The sequence below is a fragment of the Carcharhinus amblyrhynchos genome, chromosome 5 (assembly GCF_965287045.1).
Source record: "Carcharhinus amblyrhynchos chromosome 5, sCarAmb.v2.hapA, whole genome shotgun sequence".
In the NCBI taxonomy this organism is placed as follows: Eukaryota; Metazoa; Chordata; class Chondrichthyes; order Carcharhiniformes; family Carcharhinidae; genus Carcharhinus; species Carcharhinus amblyrhynchos.
In genome coordinates, this window is record NC_137328.1 from 89,035,560 (window position 1) to 89,055,568 (window position 20,009).

The 20,009-nt window shown below is 39.5% G+C and overlaps 1 protein-coding gene across 8 annotated transcripts in view; it reads left to right on the forward strand.

The window, feature by feature from the left end:
- Positions 1-15,246, forward strand: part of mef2cb (myocyte enhancer factor 2cb) — a 238,311-nt gene extending 223,065 nt beyond the window's left edge. For 5 of the 8 annotated variants that reach the window (XM_080189155.1, XM_080189147.1, XM_080189150.1 and 2 more), the window contains 2 exons: positions 5,465-5,597; positions 11,311-15,246. In XM_080189155.1, the coding sequence (XP_080045281.1) occupies positions 5,465-5,597; positions 11,311-11,632 (455 nt within the window). In that variant the 3' untranslated portion in view covers positions 11,633-15,246. Of the gene's footprint in view, positions 1-5,464; positions 5,602-11,310 lie in introns of those variants that run through there. The other 3 variants (XM_080189151.1, XM_080189153.1, XM_080189154.1) reach the window with 2 other exon arrangements.
- The last annotated feature ends 4,763 nt before the right edge of the window (positions 15,247-20,009 follow it).

Genomic DNA, 20,009 nt, shown 5'->3' on the forward strand with positions numbered 1-20,009 from the left:
GAACATGCAAACCCTATACAACCAATCAACCAAGGCCAGAATTGAACCTGAGTCCCTGGTGCTGTGACAAGGCAGTGCTAACCATTGTGCCTTGGAAATTCATGTTTATATCTGTCTGCCCATTTTTCTTTAATTGCACTCCTGTGAAACACCTGGTATCATTTTACCTCATTAAAGATGCTACATAACTGCAAGTTGTGTGTATATTATCCACAGCAATCTACCCTACACCATAGTTTAAAACAAACATGTACTTTTGAAGCAAATATGTTGTAAGAATGTCTTCCATTTTATATATTGATTACAGTTCTAGACAATTTAATGTAAAACATGGGACACCTTTGCCTGGTGAAAAGCATTGCTAATCAATTCTGCAACAGTGAGTGTCCTGCTGTGCTAAACTTCCCAAACTGCACGTTCAGTTAACATTCTTCAGTTTTGATTGTCATATCTATCAGGCATATAGTAATACAGTAAAAATCCAATTGAAAGCAATTTTCTGAGTATAATACTTCTGGAACAATTTACCTTCAGTGTTTTGATGCACCTTGAATAAATGAAGCCATTAGAACTTCGAATCATAATACAGTTTAATAGCATAATTCTGAAAGCATTTTCACTAACCTATCAACTTTTGAATTAAATTTTGTTAAATTGCCTTTAATTTACTTAATGAAAAATGCTGTTGAAAATATAAAAAGCACATGATCAATTTAAACTATTCTTCAAACAGGCTAGAATTTTACTTTGTGTTGTCTGTGGGACCTGAAAGGATTCAGTGGCTGATCATTCATGCACGTCTTAATGTGTCTAATAGGTTCGGACAACATGTAACTGGAACTTGTAGTGAAAAGGCAATCTTGGAGAACTTTAAGATTTTCAGCTACTTTATTTGCTAACAAACTCCTCTATCTAGTCTTTTTGAAGCTACTTAAAATGATAAGTAAAAACTGAATTGGAATAGACATGGCTATTATTATATGGCAAGGCGAAGGGAATAATGCTGCATTTGTCGAATTAGGAGATAACTCTGACGGAGCAATTTTGTGACTCGCACTATGCAAGGAAAGTATGCTGAAGGTGCGGTACCCTTTGTTATAATTAGCACACCGGTATGGAAAAAATTGCTATTGCCTTGGTATGCTGCAGTTTTCTCCCCCAGGGTGAACAACATCCTCCACTTAAAAAAGATAAATGAACTACTTCAGGATCAGGTGATTTGTTCCCATTAAGTCAAGTCAACAGAATGGTCCCAGAAATGAAAACTCTGAATGGAAGGGCTCCTATAAGAATTAAAAATTCATTTTTTTAATAATTAAGGATTGTTCCTTTTATGTAAGCATGTAGGTAATGTTTCCAATTGGAATCATTGCTGAATTTAATCTGAAAAATTAAGTGGAACAAATAAATAGTGATAGTAGAAGAATTGGGAAATAGTTCCAAACTAAAAATAGAAAAGGATAATGTAGAATCAAGTAGGGTATTTGACTAGTAAAATGAAATATTATAAGGAGGGTTCATTTTTACATCTGTTCATAGGATGTAAGCTTCCCTATATAGGCCAGCATTTATTGTCCATCCCTAATAATTGTCCTTGAGAAGGTGGTAATGAGCTGCCTTCATGAATCGGTGCAGTTCACATGTAATCGGAACATCCACCCCACTGTCCAGAAGGAAGTCCCAATATTTTGACCAAGCAGTAGTGAAGGAACGGCAATACAGTTCCAAGCCAGGATGGTGTGTGACTTGTAGATGGTTGCATTCTGATGTATCTGCTGTCCCTGTCCTTCTACGTGGCAGTATTTGCAGGTTTGGAAGGTGTTGTTGAATGAACCTTGGTGAATTGGATCTGGCCCAAAATAACTGGGCAGAAATTTAGCAAATGGGGGAGATGCTCAAATGTGAGATGGATAGAGGACAAAATAAATTTATTTTGAAAAGAGGGGCACATCAAAGCATAGGGTTCTATGCATAACAGGGAGATTAAAGCTGACTGAAATTTAATGGGAGGTTTATGAAAGAACAAAAATTATTGCTATGTAAATATAAAAATTTGAGAATGAGGAAGCCGGATATAGAATTGGGAATAGTGGAAGTATTTATAAACATATTGTAAGTGAGAGTAATTAAAGAAAGGATAGAGTGACTCAGGAATCAAGGCAAAAGTCCAGTTGTAGAGGATGAAGATATTTGAAAGTCATGGGCTGACCATTTCCATCCTTGTTCACGGCTTTGATTCTCCAGTGCCACTGAAAGTGAATGGAGTTTTGGCTGGATTACCAAATTCTTCATTCTCACTTACAGCAGGACATCCGCAGATAAGATTGGAGAACCACCACACACACACCCAACCACCACCCCCCGCCGCCCATACTAAGCATCAGGTTTCACAATGTTGATGGATATGAAAACAAAGATGTACCAGAGAAGTATATGGAACAAGGTTTAGAGTTAACTGCAGAAAAGGAATTAGACCTAAACAAGGTAATGGAATTCAAGGTGCATATGTCACTGGGCCTTCAATACCACCTGAGAAAATAGCTCCAGTTCTGCCCGGCATATTTTAATCCTCCTTAGATACCATTGTAATTCCTCCAGTCAAAAGAGAAAGAAGAATAAATCAAATACAAAACAGTCTAACCTTAATTCTTTTGCTTAATTCAAATTATCTATCATATAAAACTTATTGCAAGTAAAGGTAATAACTTGCATGCTGTTTCAACTAAATTGCTTAATTTCAAATTCCTGAAAGAATCCATTCCTTTCGTTGAAACAAATAACTTTCAGTTTTTGGGAGTGGACTTCAGACAGACAACTCTTACATCTGTTGCAGTCAAATCTTTAGAAAGCATAATTTAAGATCAAATATGTAAACATTTAGAAATGCACAGGATAATAAAGAACAGGCGTGGTCTAGTTGAAAACAATCATATGTTGCAAATTTAAATTTTATGTGTAAGTGACTAGATAGGTGAAATAAATGTATGTGATATAGATGGTTTTAGGAAGGGATTCTGTAATAGGCGTAGTAGATTTCTTGCAAAAAATTCAGCATGTTAATTTTCAATACTAGGGAAATGATGGTTTGACGAACAGGAAACAAAGGGTTAGGTTTACTGTTTGTTACTCTGATAAGAGAAAGGGGTGAAGGTGGTGTGAGCAGGAAGTGGCGTTGAATCATTTTTGTTCTCTGGACAGGTGATTTTGACTTAGACATATGCTGGAAGCACAAAGTTGGCATTTTGTTAAATAGCAAGACAGTGAAAAATGTCAGGAGGATGTTGCTGGATTAGAAATATTCAATGCAATTTAACGTGGAGAAGTGTGAGGTAACTTGTTTTGTGAGCAAACACAGGGAATGGGAGTACGCACACAATTGAAATACGCTGAAAGGTGTAGTTATTTTAAGAAGCCTTGCGTTTTGAGCACTATCTTTACTGGAGCAAAAAATATTAGTAAGTTTTTTAAAATTATTTCCTCTGGTTGGGAAGTGAGTGGCAGGGAGAAGTTAGGAAAAACTTCAGTACACAAAGAGTTGGATGTGTGGAAAATTTTGCAACAGAGGGCAGTTGAGGTAGTGACCGTTGTGTTTTGGAAGGAAAAAAACAGTAACTGTGTGAGGCAGAGAAAGATGCAATGCTGTGGCCAAAGAGAGAGGCCGTGACATTAGTTTTGGATTGCTCTAAAGTTGGCACCATCATAATAAAACAAATGTCCACTTTCTATTCCGTGCTTGAGGCTGTGCCCCCTAGTCCCACTGTCCTTTCTGAGCAGGAAGAGCCTCTCCACCTCTATCCTATCCATCCCATTCATCATCTTATACGTCTCAATGAGATCTCCCCTCATTCTTCTAAACTCTAACAAGTACAAGCCTAGTTTATTCAGCCTCTCCTCATAGCTCAACCCCCTCAATTCCGGTATCAGCCGAGTAAACCTCCTCTGCACTCCCTCCAAGGCCAAAATATCCTTGCGTAAGTACGGCGACCAAAACTGCACACAGTACTCCAGTTGCGGCCTCACCAATGCCCTATACAGCTGCAGCAAGACCTCCCTACTTTTATATTCAATCCCCCTCGCTATGAAGGCCAGCGTCCCATTCGCCTTCCTGACCACCTGTTGCACCTGCAGGCTGGGTTTTTGCGACTCATGCACAAGGACCCCGAGGTCCCTCTGCACCGTCTCCTGCTGCAGTTTTTCGCCCCGTAAGTAATAGTCCTTCCTACCATTATTCCTACCAAAGTGGACCACCTCGCACTTGCCAACATTAAATTCCATTTGCCATTTCCTGGCCCATTCGCCCAGCCTATCTAGATCCTTCTGCAGACTCTCCACACCTTCCGCGCAATTTGCCGTTCCCCCAATCTTGGTGTCATCAGCAAATTTCGACACCATACACTTGGTTCCCTCCTCCAGATCATCTATATAAATGGTAAATAGCTGAGGCCCCAGCACCGACCCCTGGGGCACTCCACTAGTCACCAACCGCCAATCCGAATAGCACCCATTAACCCCAACTTTCTGTCTCCTATTTGACAACCAATCCTCTATCCACGCCAACACCCTACCCCCAACTCCATGCCCCCTTACCTTCTGCAATAACCTCTTGTGAGGTACCTTGTCAAACGCCTTCTGAAAATCAAGACAGACCACATCCACCGGCTCTCCTCTATCCGCCGCCCTAGACACATCCTCATAGAACTCCAATAAATTTGTCAGACACGACTTCCCTTTAACGAAACCGTGCTGCGTCTGCTCTATCAAGCAATTCCCCTCAAGAAGCCTCGCTATTTCCTCCTGGGATGTCTCAAGCTGAACTGAGAGGTGACGAGTTCGATCCCCACTCCAGAGACATGAATGTACAGTCCGTGCCGACACCCTGCCTCCTGCAGTGCTGAAGGAGTGCTGTACTGTCGGGGATGCCTTCTTTCATTTCCCACCCCTGCCTTTGGTTTAGAACGGAGTTGAGGAGGAACTTCTTCGCTCAGGGGGTGGTGAATCTCTGGAATTCTCTGCCCGTTGAGGTGGTGGAGGCTGCCTCGCTAAATATTTTTAAGACGCGGGTTGATGGGTTTTTGATAAGCGAGGGGATTGGGGGTTGTGGGGAGAGGGCGGGAATGTGGAACTGAGACACGACAAATCAGCCATGATCTTATTGAATGGCGGGGCAGGCTCGAAGGGCTGGATGGCCTACTCCTGCTCCTATTTCTTATGTTCTTATGAATGTTCTGATATATATTTAGTTTAATATATTTTAACAATCGTGTACTGGCTTCCCAAAAATTTGGATCTTGATCCTTTTTCAAACACACAATATTTTGTAGTAGAATGTCCAAATCAGTTTATACACGAGGTGCTCAGAACATTAAAGGTGAATTGTTTCATCAACGGTCTGAAGGACGCATTTTGATGGACTATATTGTTTCTTTTTCCTCTTATTCTGGTCCCTGCTGACATCGCAATAAAGAATATTCCCTTAGTAGTGCAGACTTGTCATCTCTCACTGGGTTTAATACCAATGCTCTCCACCTGGGCTCAATGACTGGCTGGCAGCAACATCAGCTACAGAATATGCAACATTCAGCCCTTAGCCAGTTGGGGTAAGTACATTTAACAAAACAGTAAATTTATCTTCTTGTATGATTTATTAATCTAATCTCTTCATTCTCGCCATTTACTTGTGAGTGTGTGTGTGTATGTATATATATATATATTGTACGACCCAGAAGCAAAAACCATAATCAAATTTTAATCCAACTCATTTCTAAGCCAATAATTGAATAGTATACTGCAAAAGTTCCAGAAAATATGGAGATAAATTTGTTAATTTAAGTGATTTTTAGTTACAAATTCAGGTCTTGATTGTTGTTGGGGAAAGGCAAACTGCATTGGCAGTGAGTACTTATTTCAAGATGTACAGTTTCTCTGTATGCAGGTCCAACCATTACAGGGTGGCATGGTGGCACAGTGGTTAGCACTGGTGCCTCGCAGCACAAGGACCCAGGTTCAATTCTGGTCTTGGGTGACTGTCTGTGTGGAGTTTGCACATTCTGCCCGTGTTTGCGTGAGTTTCCTCCGGGTGCTCCAGTTTCCTCCCGTAGTCCAGAGGTGTGCAGGTTAGGTTGATTAGCTATGCTAAATTGCTCCTTAGTGTCAGCGGGACCAGCAAGGGTAAATACGTGGGGTTATGGAATGGGCCCTGGGTCGGATTGTGCTCAGGTAGACGGACTTGATGGACCAAATGGCCTCCTTTTGCAATGTAGGGATTCTATGATGTGTCCTAATCCCAATATCAGAAAAGCACTACTGCAACATGTGGCATTTCATGTTATTGAACAATGAAACACCTAGCAGCAGAAAGAAATGACTAACTGTTGCCCCTCTCATGTCCTTTTTGCATCCAGCCAAACCTGTGCAATGCTGGTGGGCCCCAGATCTTGTTCTGTCCATTAAGTTGCTCTTTCACAATATAACTGCATGGGCAAACAAATGTTTTCAATGTTAGACAACACTTTTAGGGTTTGCAGGTCCGACCACATTTTTAAATGCTCTAATTATTAATTCACTCTCTGTACACCTTCACTACATTGGCTCTTTTATGTCAATCATAAAGCAACCTTGCTCTAGCAGCCTAAGGCCTCCACTCTAGATATATTCTATCATTAGATATAATTATACTTTCTAACCAAAAAAAAAGTCTTGCAGCCCAGACTTTTCCATTTGGGTCGGGTATCCACATGAAATCATAAAATCAATAGTAAATATTGGCTGGAATTCTCCATCCGTTTCACGCCTGCATGATTCTCTGATCCTGCCGGCAGTGTAGTCCCTGTGACGGGCTTCCTGGTGATGTGGGAATTCCCATCAATAGCGGTGGGAGCAGAGGATCCCGCCTCCTGCCGCTGAGAAAAGTGCCGAGGGGAAGCCAGAGAATCTCACCCATGATTGCAGGCAGACTATGCCCAAATACTGCCTGTGGTGGGTTTAAATACTTAAATAAAGACCTGGTTGCCCAGATCAGAAAATAATTAGAACTGCAACCTTGAAATATCTCTATGCATCCATGTAACTGAATATAGGCTCATAAATGTTAAGTAAGTACACTGAGAGAATGATGATTGTTTGCTTTCCAGGTGAGCAGCAATATTTATCTTTTACTTTTGAAATAAAATATGCCATGAAAATCTTTCTGATCTCTGCCAGTGAAATAGGACTCAAAGATTTTTATGACATATGGGTGGCTTTCATAAGAATCTTAACTAGGAACAGATGTAGGCAATTCATCCCCTCGAGCCTGCTTCACCATGCAATATGGTCATAGCTGATCTCATCTCGGCCTCAACTCCACCTTCCTGACCGTTCACCTTAACCATAATAATGAAAAATCTGTCCACATGCTCCTTAAATTTACTCAAAGAGCCGGTATCCTAAATGCTGTGGGTAGTGATTGAGTGAAATAATTTCTCCTTATCTCTGTCTTAAATTTGCCACCCTTTATCCTGAAACTATGGCCTCTTGTTCTAGATTGCCATACAAGAGGAAACGTCCTCTCCACGTCTGCTTTGTCAATCTCCTTTATCATCTTGTCCACCTCAATTATATCTCCTCTGATTCTTCTGAACTCCAGGGAGTATAGGCCTAAACAGCCCAATTTCTCTCCCTAATCACCCTTTGGGGGAATCAGCGGCAGTGCACATGATTTCTGTCCGCTAAAATCACTGCAATGTAAAATGTTGTGTACAAGCCTACCCAGTGGCTTGTGGTCTTTGAGCATTTTATTCATAAGCTGTATGATAGACTAATTGGGCTACGGAGTATTTCATGGTTAAGGGTATTTATGCAGATATTTAAAAATGGGGCTAGTTCCAAATGTAGATTAAGAGGCCTAGCATATACTGTTAATCTATACAATGGAATTTATAAGTGAGTTTCAAAATGAGTAAAGACGACAAACATTCAGCACTTTGAATTCAACCAAGTCCAATGAATGTGAGCCCTTTAACCCCATGTATTTAAATAGCTTGGCAATGATTAGCCACTTGGGGGCAGCACAGTACAGTACCTTCATTGCATGCAATGCTGTTGTCAACTTAATTGCTAAAATTTAATGGTGATAGATCCAAGAAATTGATCTACCATTATTTTATACTTGAATTTGAAAAAATACTAATTGCAAGAAATGGTTACATGTATCTTAGGTTAAGAATTATTGGTGTGAATGTTTTGTGTTTCTCAGTATATATTAAAAAAATGTTTTCTGATGTGCTACCATTGCAAAATATGTTTTTGTGATGTTTCATATTGGGTGGCAATGGGGCAAGTCAAGTCCAGAAAGAAAGGGATCCTATTATTCAAATGACTGCAATATCTTAAGGTGTCCATAAAACTCTTTAGAAAGAAAAGAATATTTGACTCATCAATAGTAGTACAAAGGCTTGCGAAAAAGAAAGCTACCAAGCTTGCTGACTCTGAAAAAGTCTAAATATCCAGATTTGGTTAAAATGAAAATCCATTTAGGGAGCTTGACTACTTTCCCCTCAATTAGCCCCCACAGTGGCCTAAGGATACCGAGTAGTGGTGAATGGTGCAACTTACTGGTGTCATTCAAATGATGCAAAGCTTTCATTACATTACATAATTGTGTAATAGAGTTTGAACAATTCCAAAGTTTATCAGCCAAAAAAAAACTACAAGGAGTCCCTTTCAGAATGATGCTAAACAATTCAGGTCCATAGTTTATTACCATCAAAGGTAAAACTTTGGAAAAAGATTTTTTTAGTTCATTTATTAGTGTCACAACTATGCTTACATTAACACTGCAATGAAGTTACTGTGAAAATCCCTTAGTTGCCACACTACGGCACTTGGGTATAAGGAGGGAAAATTTAATATGGCCAATGCACTGAACCAGCACATCTTTTGGACTATGGAGGAAACTAGAGGAAACCCATGCAGACACTGGGAGAATGTGCATTCTCCACATAGACAGTGGCGCAAATCAGGAATTGAACCTGGGTCCCTGGCGCCTTCGAGGCAGCAGTACTAACCACTGTGGCACCGTGCTGCCCTGAACATACCATGGCAAAAGTTATTATTGCTGTAATATTCTCTTCACATGATATTAGCTACTAATCTAATTACTGTATCCACACATCATGACCCAGGTTAAAAACACCAGCATAACATCTGAACATTAATTAATCAACATAATGCTCCAAGACAATCTCCCAAGTATGACTGCTGATGTCCATTTAAATCAATGGGTAGGTATCAGTCCTCTGACACAGAGCACATTTTGAGCATAACCACTGCAGCGGACAGTTATTCAGTTTTATAATCAAATGAACAAAACAGGGTTTTCAGGCAGAAATAATCAACCCTGGTCTTCTAATAGCTATTCAGTCACACCTTTCAGCAGAGCTGTGTAGAATGTTATCACACTGTGCCATGCAAATTCCTTTGTTAAAACTTACTTTAAAACCATTTATTTGGATATAATATTTTGCTGTGATTTTAAGATGTATCACTATGGATACAGTATATGTTTAACCTCAAACAACATCTCCTTAGGACAGCCATGGCAAGTAGCTCCAGTGTTTGAACTTATGTCAAAATGCCTTTCTTCATTGGTTGTGGTGAGACCCATGACATCAGTGAAATAGTTGCACTGTTCACTGAAGTACCCAAATGGTCTGGGCAGATGGGCTTCCCCATCATCTTAAAAATTTAAGTAGCAATGTTGGAGGAGTGGCACAGTGGTTAGCACTGCTGCCTCATGGTGCCAAGACCCAGGTGTGATTTCTGCCTTGAGTGACTGTCTGTGTGGAGTTTGCACATTCTCCCTGTGTCTGTGTGGGTTTCCTCCAGGTGCTCCGGTTTCCTCCCACAGTCCAAAGGTGTACAGGTTAGGTGGATTGGTCATGCTAATTTGCTCCTTAGTGTCCCAAGAAGTGCAGGTTGGGTGATTGGTCATGATCAATGCATGGGTAACAGGGATAGGACATGGGGTTGGGCCTAGTTAAGATGCTCCTTGGGAGGGTTGGTGCAGACTCAATGGGCTGAATGGTCTCATCTGCACTGTCAAAATCCAATGATTATAAACATTCCTAATTGCCCTAATGGAGTGGTTTGCTCGGCCATTTCAGAGATGATCGCATTGCTGTAGGTCAGACCAGGTAAGGATGGTAAATTTCCTTCCCTGGAGGGCATTAGTGAACTAGATATTTTTTGACAATCAACAGTGGTTTCATGGTCATCAGTAGACTTTTAATTCCAGATTTTTATTGAATTCAAACATCATCTGCCGACATGAGATTCGAACCCTGGCCCCCAGAGTGTTAACCTTCATCTCTGGATTACCAGTTCAGTGACAATACCACTTCACCACTTCCTATTATATGCAATTTCCACAGTCATTGGGAAGGTGCAACAGTCAGAAATGAAGTAATAAACTCACAATTTGAGAGCAACTGCAGTTGTTTGCTGATGTAGTGCTATCAGTGCAGACTGGATTCTGAACTGTTAAGAGTCAATGCTATTACTGCTTTTGCTCAAAAATGTTCTGCAATGTTAATTTTCATCCCACAAATACTAATACTCCAGACATACCTTTAACTCCTAAACCTTTTAACCCAGCAAACTAAAGATCATTAATATTTTATCTTTTTTATTACTTTAAAAGTCAGTTGTCATCATGTCCTTTGACTGCTCCAAGTAAAAAAAGATATTTGTTCACAACATCAAATGAATATAAGATCCTGAAAAGCCACCTTTATCCATCTTGCCAATAGGTAGCCTCTGAGCAAAGAGAAACGTGTTGAAGTAGTAACGTGATAACAGTAGCTCGGAATCTCTTTAAATTGTTTGCCATTATCCCAGGCGTTATGCCGAAATGGTTTCAAACTTGGCTGCCTACTGGTAAAACTAATGAGGAAATGTTTGTGTCCGTAAAATAAATGATGGTGATATAAAGTAACGTAAATTGCTGAGATAATACTGAGACTGAAGCTTTCAGCTATTTTTAGCAGGTAAAATTAATGAGGAAATGTTTGTGTCTGTAAAATAAATGAGGGTGAGGAGACGCAGTGAAGTTCTCAGCTATTTTTAGTATTATCACCATTCTAGGCCAGCTAGGAGCAGCACCATGTGTATGTGGGTCCGAAGGTCTACGACTGATACCATAGTTGCTTCTGATAAGAAATATTTTAAATCCTTGACACGTGCATTTATGTGAGTGTCCGTGCATTTTGTCTGTTTGCAGGGTGGGGGCAGTTGCCCTCTTCATTCTGTAACTGGTTTCCTTTCCTCCCACAGAGTTTGTACTAGCACTCACTTATCTCAGAATTCCAATCTCTCCCTGCCTTCTACTCAAAGCCTCAACATCAAGTCAGAACCTGTTTCTCCCCCTAGAGATCGCACCCACACGCCGCTGGGCTACCCGCAGCACTCGAGGCTCGACGCAGGGCGATCTCCAGTGGACAGTCTCAGCAGCTGCAGCAGTTCCTACGATGGAAGTGACCGAGAGGATCACAGGAATGACTTCCACTCTCCCATCGGACTTACCAGGCCTTCGCCAGACGAAAGGGAAAGCCCGTCTGTCAAGCGGATGAGGCTGTCCGAAGGATGGGCAACATGATAAGATTCTTGCGGTCATCTTTTTTTTTCCTTGCAGTGTGTGTGTGTGTGCGCTACATTACAGGGCAAGGGAGGGAGGGAGGGAGAGGGGAGTTCAACATTATCTGTGCCGTGTGTGGAAAATAAGTCAGGTACTCTGTTTTGTAAAAGTACTTTTAACTTGCCTCAGTGATTATAAAGTAACGTAAATTGCTGAGATAACAGCTTTAGCACTTGAGTTGTACAAAGAAAACCCTTGTACAATGTAGATTTAACTGCTAACTCTTTTTTTCATTGCTGTGCTCCCTTGCAAAATGTATGTTACAATAGATAGTGTCATGTTGCAGGTTCAACGTATTTACATGTAAATAGCAGATCAAAAAGGAAACATTTGCCAGAACTGGCGGATCTTTGCTGAGAGAGAAAGTGCAGCTGTTATGCAACAAAAACAAAAAAAAATTATATATGTATAGGTGGTTGACAGGCCCAGAAATATGGGTGACCATTCTCAACGAGACAAACCGGTCAACTGACATCCTGAACATACTAAGGAAAAAAGGCATATCAACAGAGTATGGCACTCAAATGAAATGGATCAGTCATTTGAATGAGGGCCATACTTTGACAAAAAAAAGGAATATCGTTAATATGTGGAAAAAGTCCAAATTCTGGGTCTGTTTAACATTTTAAGTGGATTTTAAAAAAAAAGATGTACATTACATTTTGCTTATATTTTCATATGAAAGCAAGAAAAAACATTTGCAAAGCATTTGTGGCTTTTTGTAGTTATCTAAGCCAAAATGTTTTTTTTCCTGATAGCTTTGCCGGTATTTTAAACAGTCCTAAAAACAATGGAATTGGGCTCTTCGTATGGAAGCACTACCCTAGCCATGAAAAAACTCCACGCTTTGCTAACCAAGATAACTGTTTTCTCTTTGTAGAGGTTTTGTTTTTGAATTGTGTATTTCTAATTATATAAAAAATAATATTAAGAAAATCTTTTAAAATCTGTGAAATTAACATGCTTGTGTATAGCTTTCTAATATATATTAATTATGGTCATAGCAAACATTGTTTTGGTTATCTTATTAGTGGGGGGGGGAATGTATTTGTGCATATGCACGTTTAAGTAACTAAATTCTTTAGGTCTTTTCTGCACACCTTTTGCAGAATCAGAGTTGGCTGTGTTCAGTATAAAGGAGTTAACCAGTTGGGAGGACAGGTTTAGTATGTATTCTAAATTGTGTTACTGTTTCAGAATTAAAACATGGAAAGGAATGGGGCTGCCTGCCATTTTGGGTTTCAGTAGGACCTTGTTATCAGGGTTAGTTTTTCCCAGTACATCCAGTTGCTAGCTTGTAATTCTGAACATTGTGGTGAAATGCTGATTTATCCTTAACCTAATATGAATACTTGACAAAATTAGTTCAGTCATGTGGATTTGTATGTTTTTTAGACAGGAATTTTTGAAACTGAAGAATGGCCAGTGGGTATTTTGTTACTCATATGTTTTAAAGTTTTTTTTTAAAAAAAAGAGGTCTTTTTAAAGTTTGTGGAAGAAAATGTCACTTTTCTCAATCATAACCCCTGACCACAACCTAATTAAGGCTCATGTTATCTGTGTCTGTTCTCTTTCAGTTCTGTAATAGATCCATTTAATGTTAATGGATTTTGGAAACAAATTCATACCTAAAGCTTCAATCCCAGTTAACTTTCATGCCTTCACAACTTCATTGTGAGGTGTTCACATGTTACTAAAAAGCAATTCTCACTAATGGTTCAGTCAATAAATGAATGTCAGGCAGCCACAGATTCCAAACATGATTTTAATTCAACAACTTTTTGAAAATTAAGTAATCGATTTCACCGTAGATCGAACTACTAGCAAAATATCATGGCAACAGCAAATCAATATCCACGATTTTTTTTAAATCGATTGAGAAGCACAACTTAATTCACAATGGGTCACTCCTTTCTGCACCTACAACCCTCTACTCACTGTTATCCAAGTGTTATAATTTTGCTGTATGTTTGACCACAGAGCTAATTCTGAGTTAGCATATAATGATACAGTACTATGGTTTTAAAATTATTGGGGCAGAGCCCCTTGTATATTCTCATGTACTCACACAACCCATTTGCTAACAGATTTAGGCAATGTTCTTTACTGCGAGGCAAAAAAAAAATGGCAGTGGCACTTTCCTGGGGGCACTTAAGTTATTTTCTGTTTCATAAAACTCATGAACATCAAAAAGGCTTGTTACTATTCTGCGCAGAAGTGAGAGCAAAGTCATTTACTGATATCTTGATGTTTGCAATGCATTACTGCTGCCAGTAACTTGAGTTGACATATCAGAGCCAGCAGATGTCAGACCTTAAAAGCTGAGATAGTGAAAATATCAGCAAACCAGATCAGCTTTGACAGAATATTCTGCAAAATCCACTATTCTACCTCCAAAAGACAGAGTTTATGATAAATGGGATACCCCAATGTTGCCCCATGAAATATTTTTAAAAGCCCTAGAAAATGGTCACACCATCAAAATATACAGCATTAAAGAAAGATATCTTTCAAAAGAAAATCCGCTAGCTAACTCAATTCAGTATCTTATACATTTTTTGAAAATTTATTTTTAAAAGTCTGACAATATATTTATTTATAGTTGACCATTATAATATAGCCTTTTCTAAAATGGAAACTTAAAGCAAGAAATGGACTTCATGCACACACCACTGCTTCCCAACCTCTGTAAAGTATGCCTTGAAGGTTTGGCTTTACTAGAAATTAAAAACAACAGTGTTCCAGAAAACCACTTTATTGCTCGTAAAAGACTATTGCCTAAAAAACATAAATTAAAATATGAGTGCTTCAACTGTTATTATTTGTGCCATCCGCTGTGTAGAATGTGGCAACTTTCACCTAACGCTGGTTTCCTGCCACTACAGAGTTCTGGAAAGACTGATCAAAAAAAATGTTTATTTAGAGTGCTTCAAGTGTAGAGTAATGATAAAGGCTTTTGTTAATATTTTAACCAAAGATGTGGAGCAATCCAGGCAGTTCGCCACAGTTTTGCAAATATGCTTCTCGAATTGTTCTTTTTCTGTTTTATTTTGTGTTCAGGTTATTATATATATTATATTTTCCCTGATCATACCTCAAATTCATCCATACCTCAAAAAAAAGTTCAGAGGTCAGTTAATTAAGCAATGAAATACGGTACCGGTGCTCTATATGAAGGAACTGTTATAAACTGTAGCCCTGGATTACTTTAGAAGGACTATTGTTATTGACCTAAAACATACTTGGATTGCTCCAGCTGGTTTGCTGTTATTTTTTCTGAGGATTTGTTTCCATTATACAATAGTAATACAAAATGATTGCTTGTAAATGGGGGAAATGTGGACGTTTGCAGCAAAAATAAAGAGGCTCACAGCGGCATAAGCTGGACTTTGTCGCCACTTGATGACAAAAAGATGTTAATAACTAAGTTAAATTACATCTATGTATCTCAAGGGACTTAATTCAGCTGTCTGTAGTGAAAATTTTTATGGGAAAATTCAAGTTTCTCTCGCTGGAAATAAGGTATAATTTGTATTTTGCAGACAAATCAGTAAAGTTACTGGCTTTCATAGTGATTTGATGTCATTGTGTGATTATTTTTTTCTCTCTCACGTATGGCATTTAATGGAGATGATGACGAGGGGCTGGGGGGGGGACAGGGGTGGGTATGTGATCGCACTTGCTGGCAGTGGGCTTGCAAAAACCCCAGGGTGAAAATCCAATTCTCTTGAGAGCTGCCAGCCAATTTAAGGCCCACAACCGTCATTGCAGGCAGGACCACCAGGGGTGGGAGCGATGGTAGCTGTCAGAAATAAACTGACCCGAGTCCCAGGATCAACGAGAAACCCAGGCCACAGGTAAGTGATAGTGAGCAGAAGTTACGTTAAGCCCCCAGACCTTGCCCTTATGATCTCTGAATTCTCCTTGCTAACCTATGCTCCTCTATACCCATATCATGATGCTTCATAGACCCTCGGCAAATTTAGTGCTAACACATGCCAACCTATGACCTCCCACTCATTCCTATGACCTTTTATAGCCTTATGCCAATCACTGCTTCCCCCCACCCACCACCCTTTGCTCATATACCCTCCATGCTAACTCACCCAGTATGCACCGTGGTCAGACCTCCAGAACCATGCTAAGATGTCATAAAATTGAGTTCAAAATGTCTTGATGACTTCACTATTAAAAAGCACGCTCATTGATAAAAACCGATTAAATATCATACAATCCCTACAGTGCAGAAGGAGGCCATTTGGCCCATCAAGCTTGCACCGACAACAATCCCAGGCCCCATCCCCATAACCCCACGTTTAATGCTGATACTAATGGTCAATTCAGAATGGCCAATTGACCTAACCCTCATATCTTTGGAATGTGGGAGGAAATTGGAGCATCTGGAGGAAACCTTCCTTCAAATTGCATAGTCCATTAGTAGAACAGCCATTTTTATTCTTATCCCCCCACTTCAAAGACATTATAACCACCTGGAGCTGTCAATCGAACTGAACTTACAAGCCTTCCACTGTGATAATGAAAAATTGTGAAATCAATCATGTAGCACTAATCCATTTACAATCACCCTCAGGCTAATGTCAACAGACAACTAATGATATTGCAAGTAATCTCAGTAGGCTATTCTTTTAAATAAAAGATAGGAGATTTCAATGTCTTGACAGTTTGATAGGTCCAATGTGTTTATCTGCTCTTTTATGCACATTCATGTCTAGTTTTATCAACTCCAAAGGCACATTACAAACAGTCAAGTGCCCTTTATGAGAAGCAAAGGGGCAACCAGAATAGTACCCTACCTCTCAAAATGATTCTGGCAGCTTTAGACTTTTTGTGCAAAGTCTAAAGCCCAACTAATAAAAACTGTATTTTTGAAGGCAGTTGTACTTTTATACGTACATCTATTGATGTGAGACAGAGTTTGGTGCTTAACTTTTGGTTTGTTACCTGGTTATGTCTACACACATGTAAATTTCATACCATCCAATTTTCTACATAGAACAATGGATACATACATTCTTGTCACACAAATATTTTTAAAAATTCTTACTTTTACAAAATTTTTAACTAACAGTTTTGCACAAATATATTATGAACTTGTGAGGAGAGGTGAAGTGATTGCTCTATTCTTCCATTCCAGACCTGACCATAAGTTTCTTTTTACTACCTTTATAGAGTTTGTGCTTCACCAATTCTATTTCACATTTGGACATGCATCCATCTTATCTGGACAATGAATAAACCCTATTCATGAAATTTGATTGTGTTCTGAATGTTCTAACCATTAGAAACTCTGCTGATAAATCTTGCATATTCCCAAGGTTTCAATATTCCCTTAGAATATGGCTTCATCTTAATGCCCTTTACCATGATGCTTTGCAGCAATCTGCCTTTGACTAAAGTGAACAATTATTCTTAAAAATACATTACTACATTCAAAATATCGGCATGTGTTTTTAAATCATAATCTCTTACTGCATTTCATATGTGTGTAAACTGCTTTCTTGTTAGCTTATAAGTATATTTTAAAGTCATTTAGCTCAGTGCTGGTAGTTCTGTCAGTGTCTTAATATCTAATGGTTCAAAAATTTTTATTAACCTATTAGGATTTTTTTCTCTTACAACCAACCCTTGTGGCCATTGGCTAGCCCAATACTAGGCCAGTAAATAAAAATCTCTATGGAAACATTCTTAAATCCTGAAAGGTGATTTGGCTTCTTGATTTCTTCTTTACCTTGATTGTGCATATCTGCATTTGAATTTATAATTCCCACACATTAAAATCATAAGGAAAAGTAATATTATTTCTTGTAGACTATTAAATAAATGTCTGACAGTACATACAATCGGAGGGGTGCTTGGTATTAGGAGCAACTCCTTGTTCACATGGATTGATGCCACTGCTGCTGTCCTCATTTACTTTGCTGCTAAATAACAGCAGCATCTAAACATTTGTATAATTACAATGATAATTAAGATAACAATGTTTGCTCCCAGAGAATCCATTCAGCCAGTTGCCCAGTTCCATAAAGAAAAGGATGTTTGGTTTTTTGAGATTTGCAACCTCCTTTCTAATGTGTGACCAAATTGGTTATGTTTTAGAAGTGTCAGGTATATGCACAATTCTTTAATCCAATCAAAGCACGTTTCGTCCTTAGTTGTCAAAATAAATGCTAATACCATTCAATTCTGTAACACAACAGTGCCTATTGCAACCATTTCATCAATGATCTCTGTGAGGGCTGTAGTGGTGTCATTAGCAATCTGTTCCAAAACCAAGGTAAGGCTTTGATCGCGATTGACAGTCTTCCATGTGCATATAGGGGAATCATCATTCCAAGGAAGTGGCCTAATCCCACAAGGGCACGTCGATTTCTCCCAGAAGGCAGCTGGTAAGAGTGATAGATATATGGAACCACATATCTGATGTAACATGACCCCTTCCATCTAATAGGTAGCCATGGATATGCTTTATTTCCACAAATCCAATATGTGCCATTGAGAGTTGGAAAAGTATGTTCCCCCCTTGAAATAATATGGAATACTGCAAGATCAGTCATTACTGGGTGGATCCATGCATATGTGGCTGAAAACATGACAAGTATGAGGAGAGGTGGTCAATGCAAGACTGAGGGTGTTGTATCTAAATGCGCACAGAATACAGTACAAACTAAATCAGCTTGTTGCGTACATTGAAATTGGCAGGTATGATGTTGTGTGCATCACAGATGTGGCTGCAAGGGGATCAGAGCTGGGATCTAAATATCCAAGGGTATGTGTCCTATTGGAAGGACAGGCAGATGGGCAAAGGGGGTGGAGTTGCATTGTTAGTAAGGAATGAAGTTAAATCAATAGCAAGAAGTGATATAGGATCAGAAGGCATAGAATCTCTGCGGGTAGAGTTGAGGAATCACAAAGGTAAAAAGACCCTGATGGGAGTTATGTACAGGCTTCCTAGCAGTTAGGATGTGGAACAGAAATTAAGTCAGGAGATAGAAAAGGCATATAAAAAAGGCAATATTATAATAATCATGGGGGACTTCGCTCTGCAGGTGGACTGGGAAAATCAGGTAGGTATTAGATCCCAAGAAAAGGAATTAAGAGAGAGTTTTTTTGAGCAGCTTTTGACAGGGAACAGGCAATTCTGGATTTGAAGATGCGTAATGAGGCAGACTTAATTAGGGAACTTAAGGTGAAGGAACCTCTAGGGAGCAGTGACCACGATATGATAGAATTTACCCTGCAATTTGAGAGGGAGAAGCTGGAGTCAGATAGTCAGATGTAACGGTATTACAATTAAATAAAGGTAACTACAAAGACAAGAGGGAGGAACTGACCAGAGTTGATTGGGAAGGGAGCCTAGTAGGGAAAACAGTGGACAGCAATGGCATGGGTTTTTGAGAGTTATTCAGGAGGCACAACAGAAATTCATCCCAAGGAGGAGGAAACATCCGAAGGGGAGAACAAAGCATCCATGGCTGATGAGGGAAGTCAAGGACAGCATAAAAGCAAAAGAAAAAGCATGCAAAGTGGCAAGGGAAGCCAAAGGATTGGGAAGCCTTTAAAAGTGAACAGAGGACAACTGAAAAAGCAATAAGGGGTGAGAAGATGAAATGTGAGTGTAGATTAGCTACTAGTACAAAAGAAGATAGGGAGAGTTTTTTCAATAAATAGAAGGTAAGAGAGGCAAAAATTGACATTGGGCCATTAGAAAATGAGGCTGGAGAAGTAATAATAGGAAACAAAGAAATGTCAGAGGAACTGAATAGTTACTTTGCATCAGTCTTCACGGTGGAACACACCAGTGGGATGCCAGAGCTCCAGGAGAATCGGGGGCACAGCTGAGTGTAGGGGCCATCACTAAGGAGAAGTTTCGGGGGAAACTGAAAGGTTTGAAGGTGGATAAATCACCTGGACCAGATGGACTACACTCCTAAAAGAGATAGCTAAGGAAATTGTGGAGGCATTGCTGGTGATCTTTAGGAATCACTGGAGTTAGGAAGGGTACCAGAGGATTGGAAAGTAGCTAATGTAACACCACTGTTTAAGAAGGGAGGGAGGCAGCAATTGGGAAATTATAGGCCAGTTAGCCTGACTTCAATCATTGGCAAGATTTTAGATTATTAAAGATGAGATCGCAGAGTACTTGGAAGTGCATAATAAAATAGGACCAAGTCAGCTTGGCTTTGTCAAGGGGAGATCATGTCTGACAAATCTGTTAGAGTTCTTTGAGGAGGTAACAAGGAAGTTAGACAATGGAGAGTCAGAGGACGTGATTTATTTTGATTTCCAGAAGGCCTTTAACAAGGTGCCGCATAGGAGT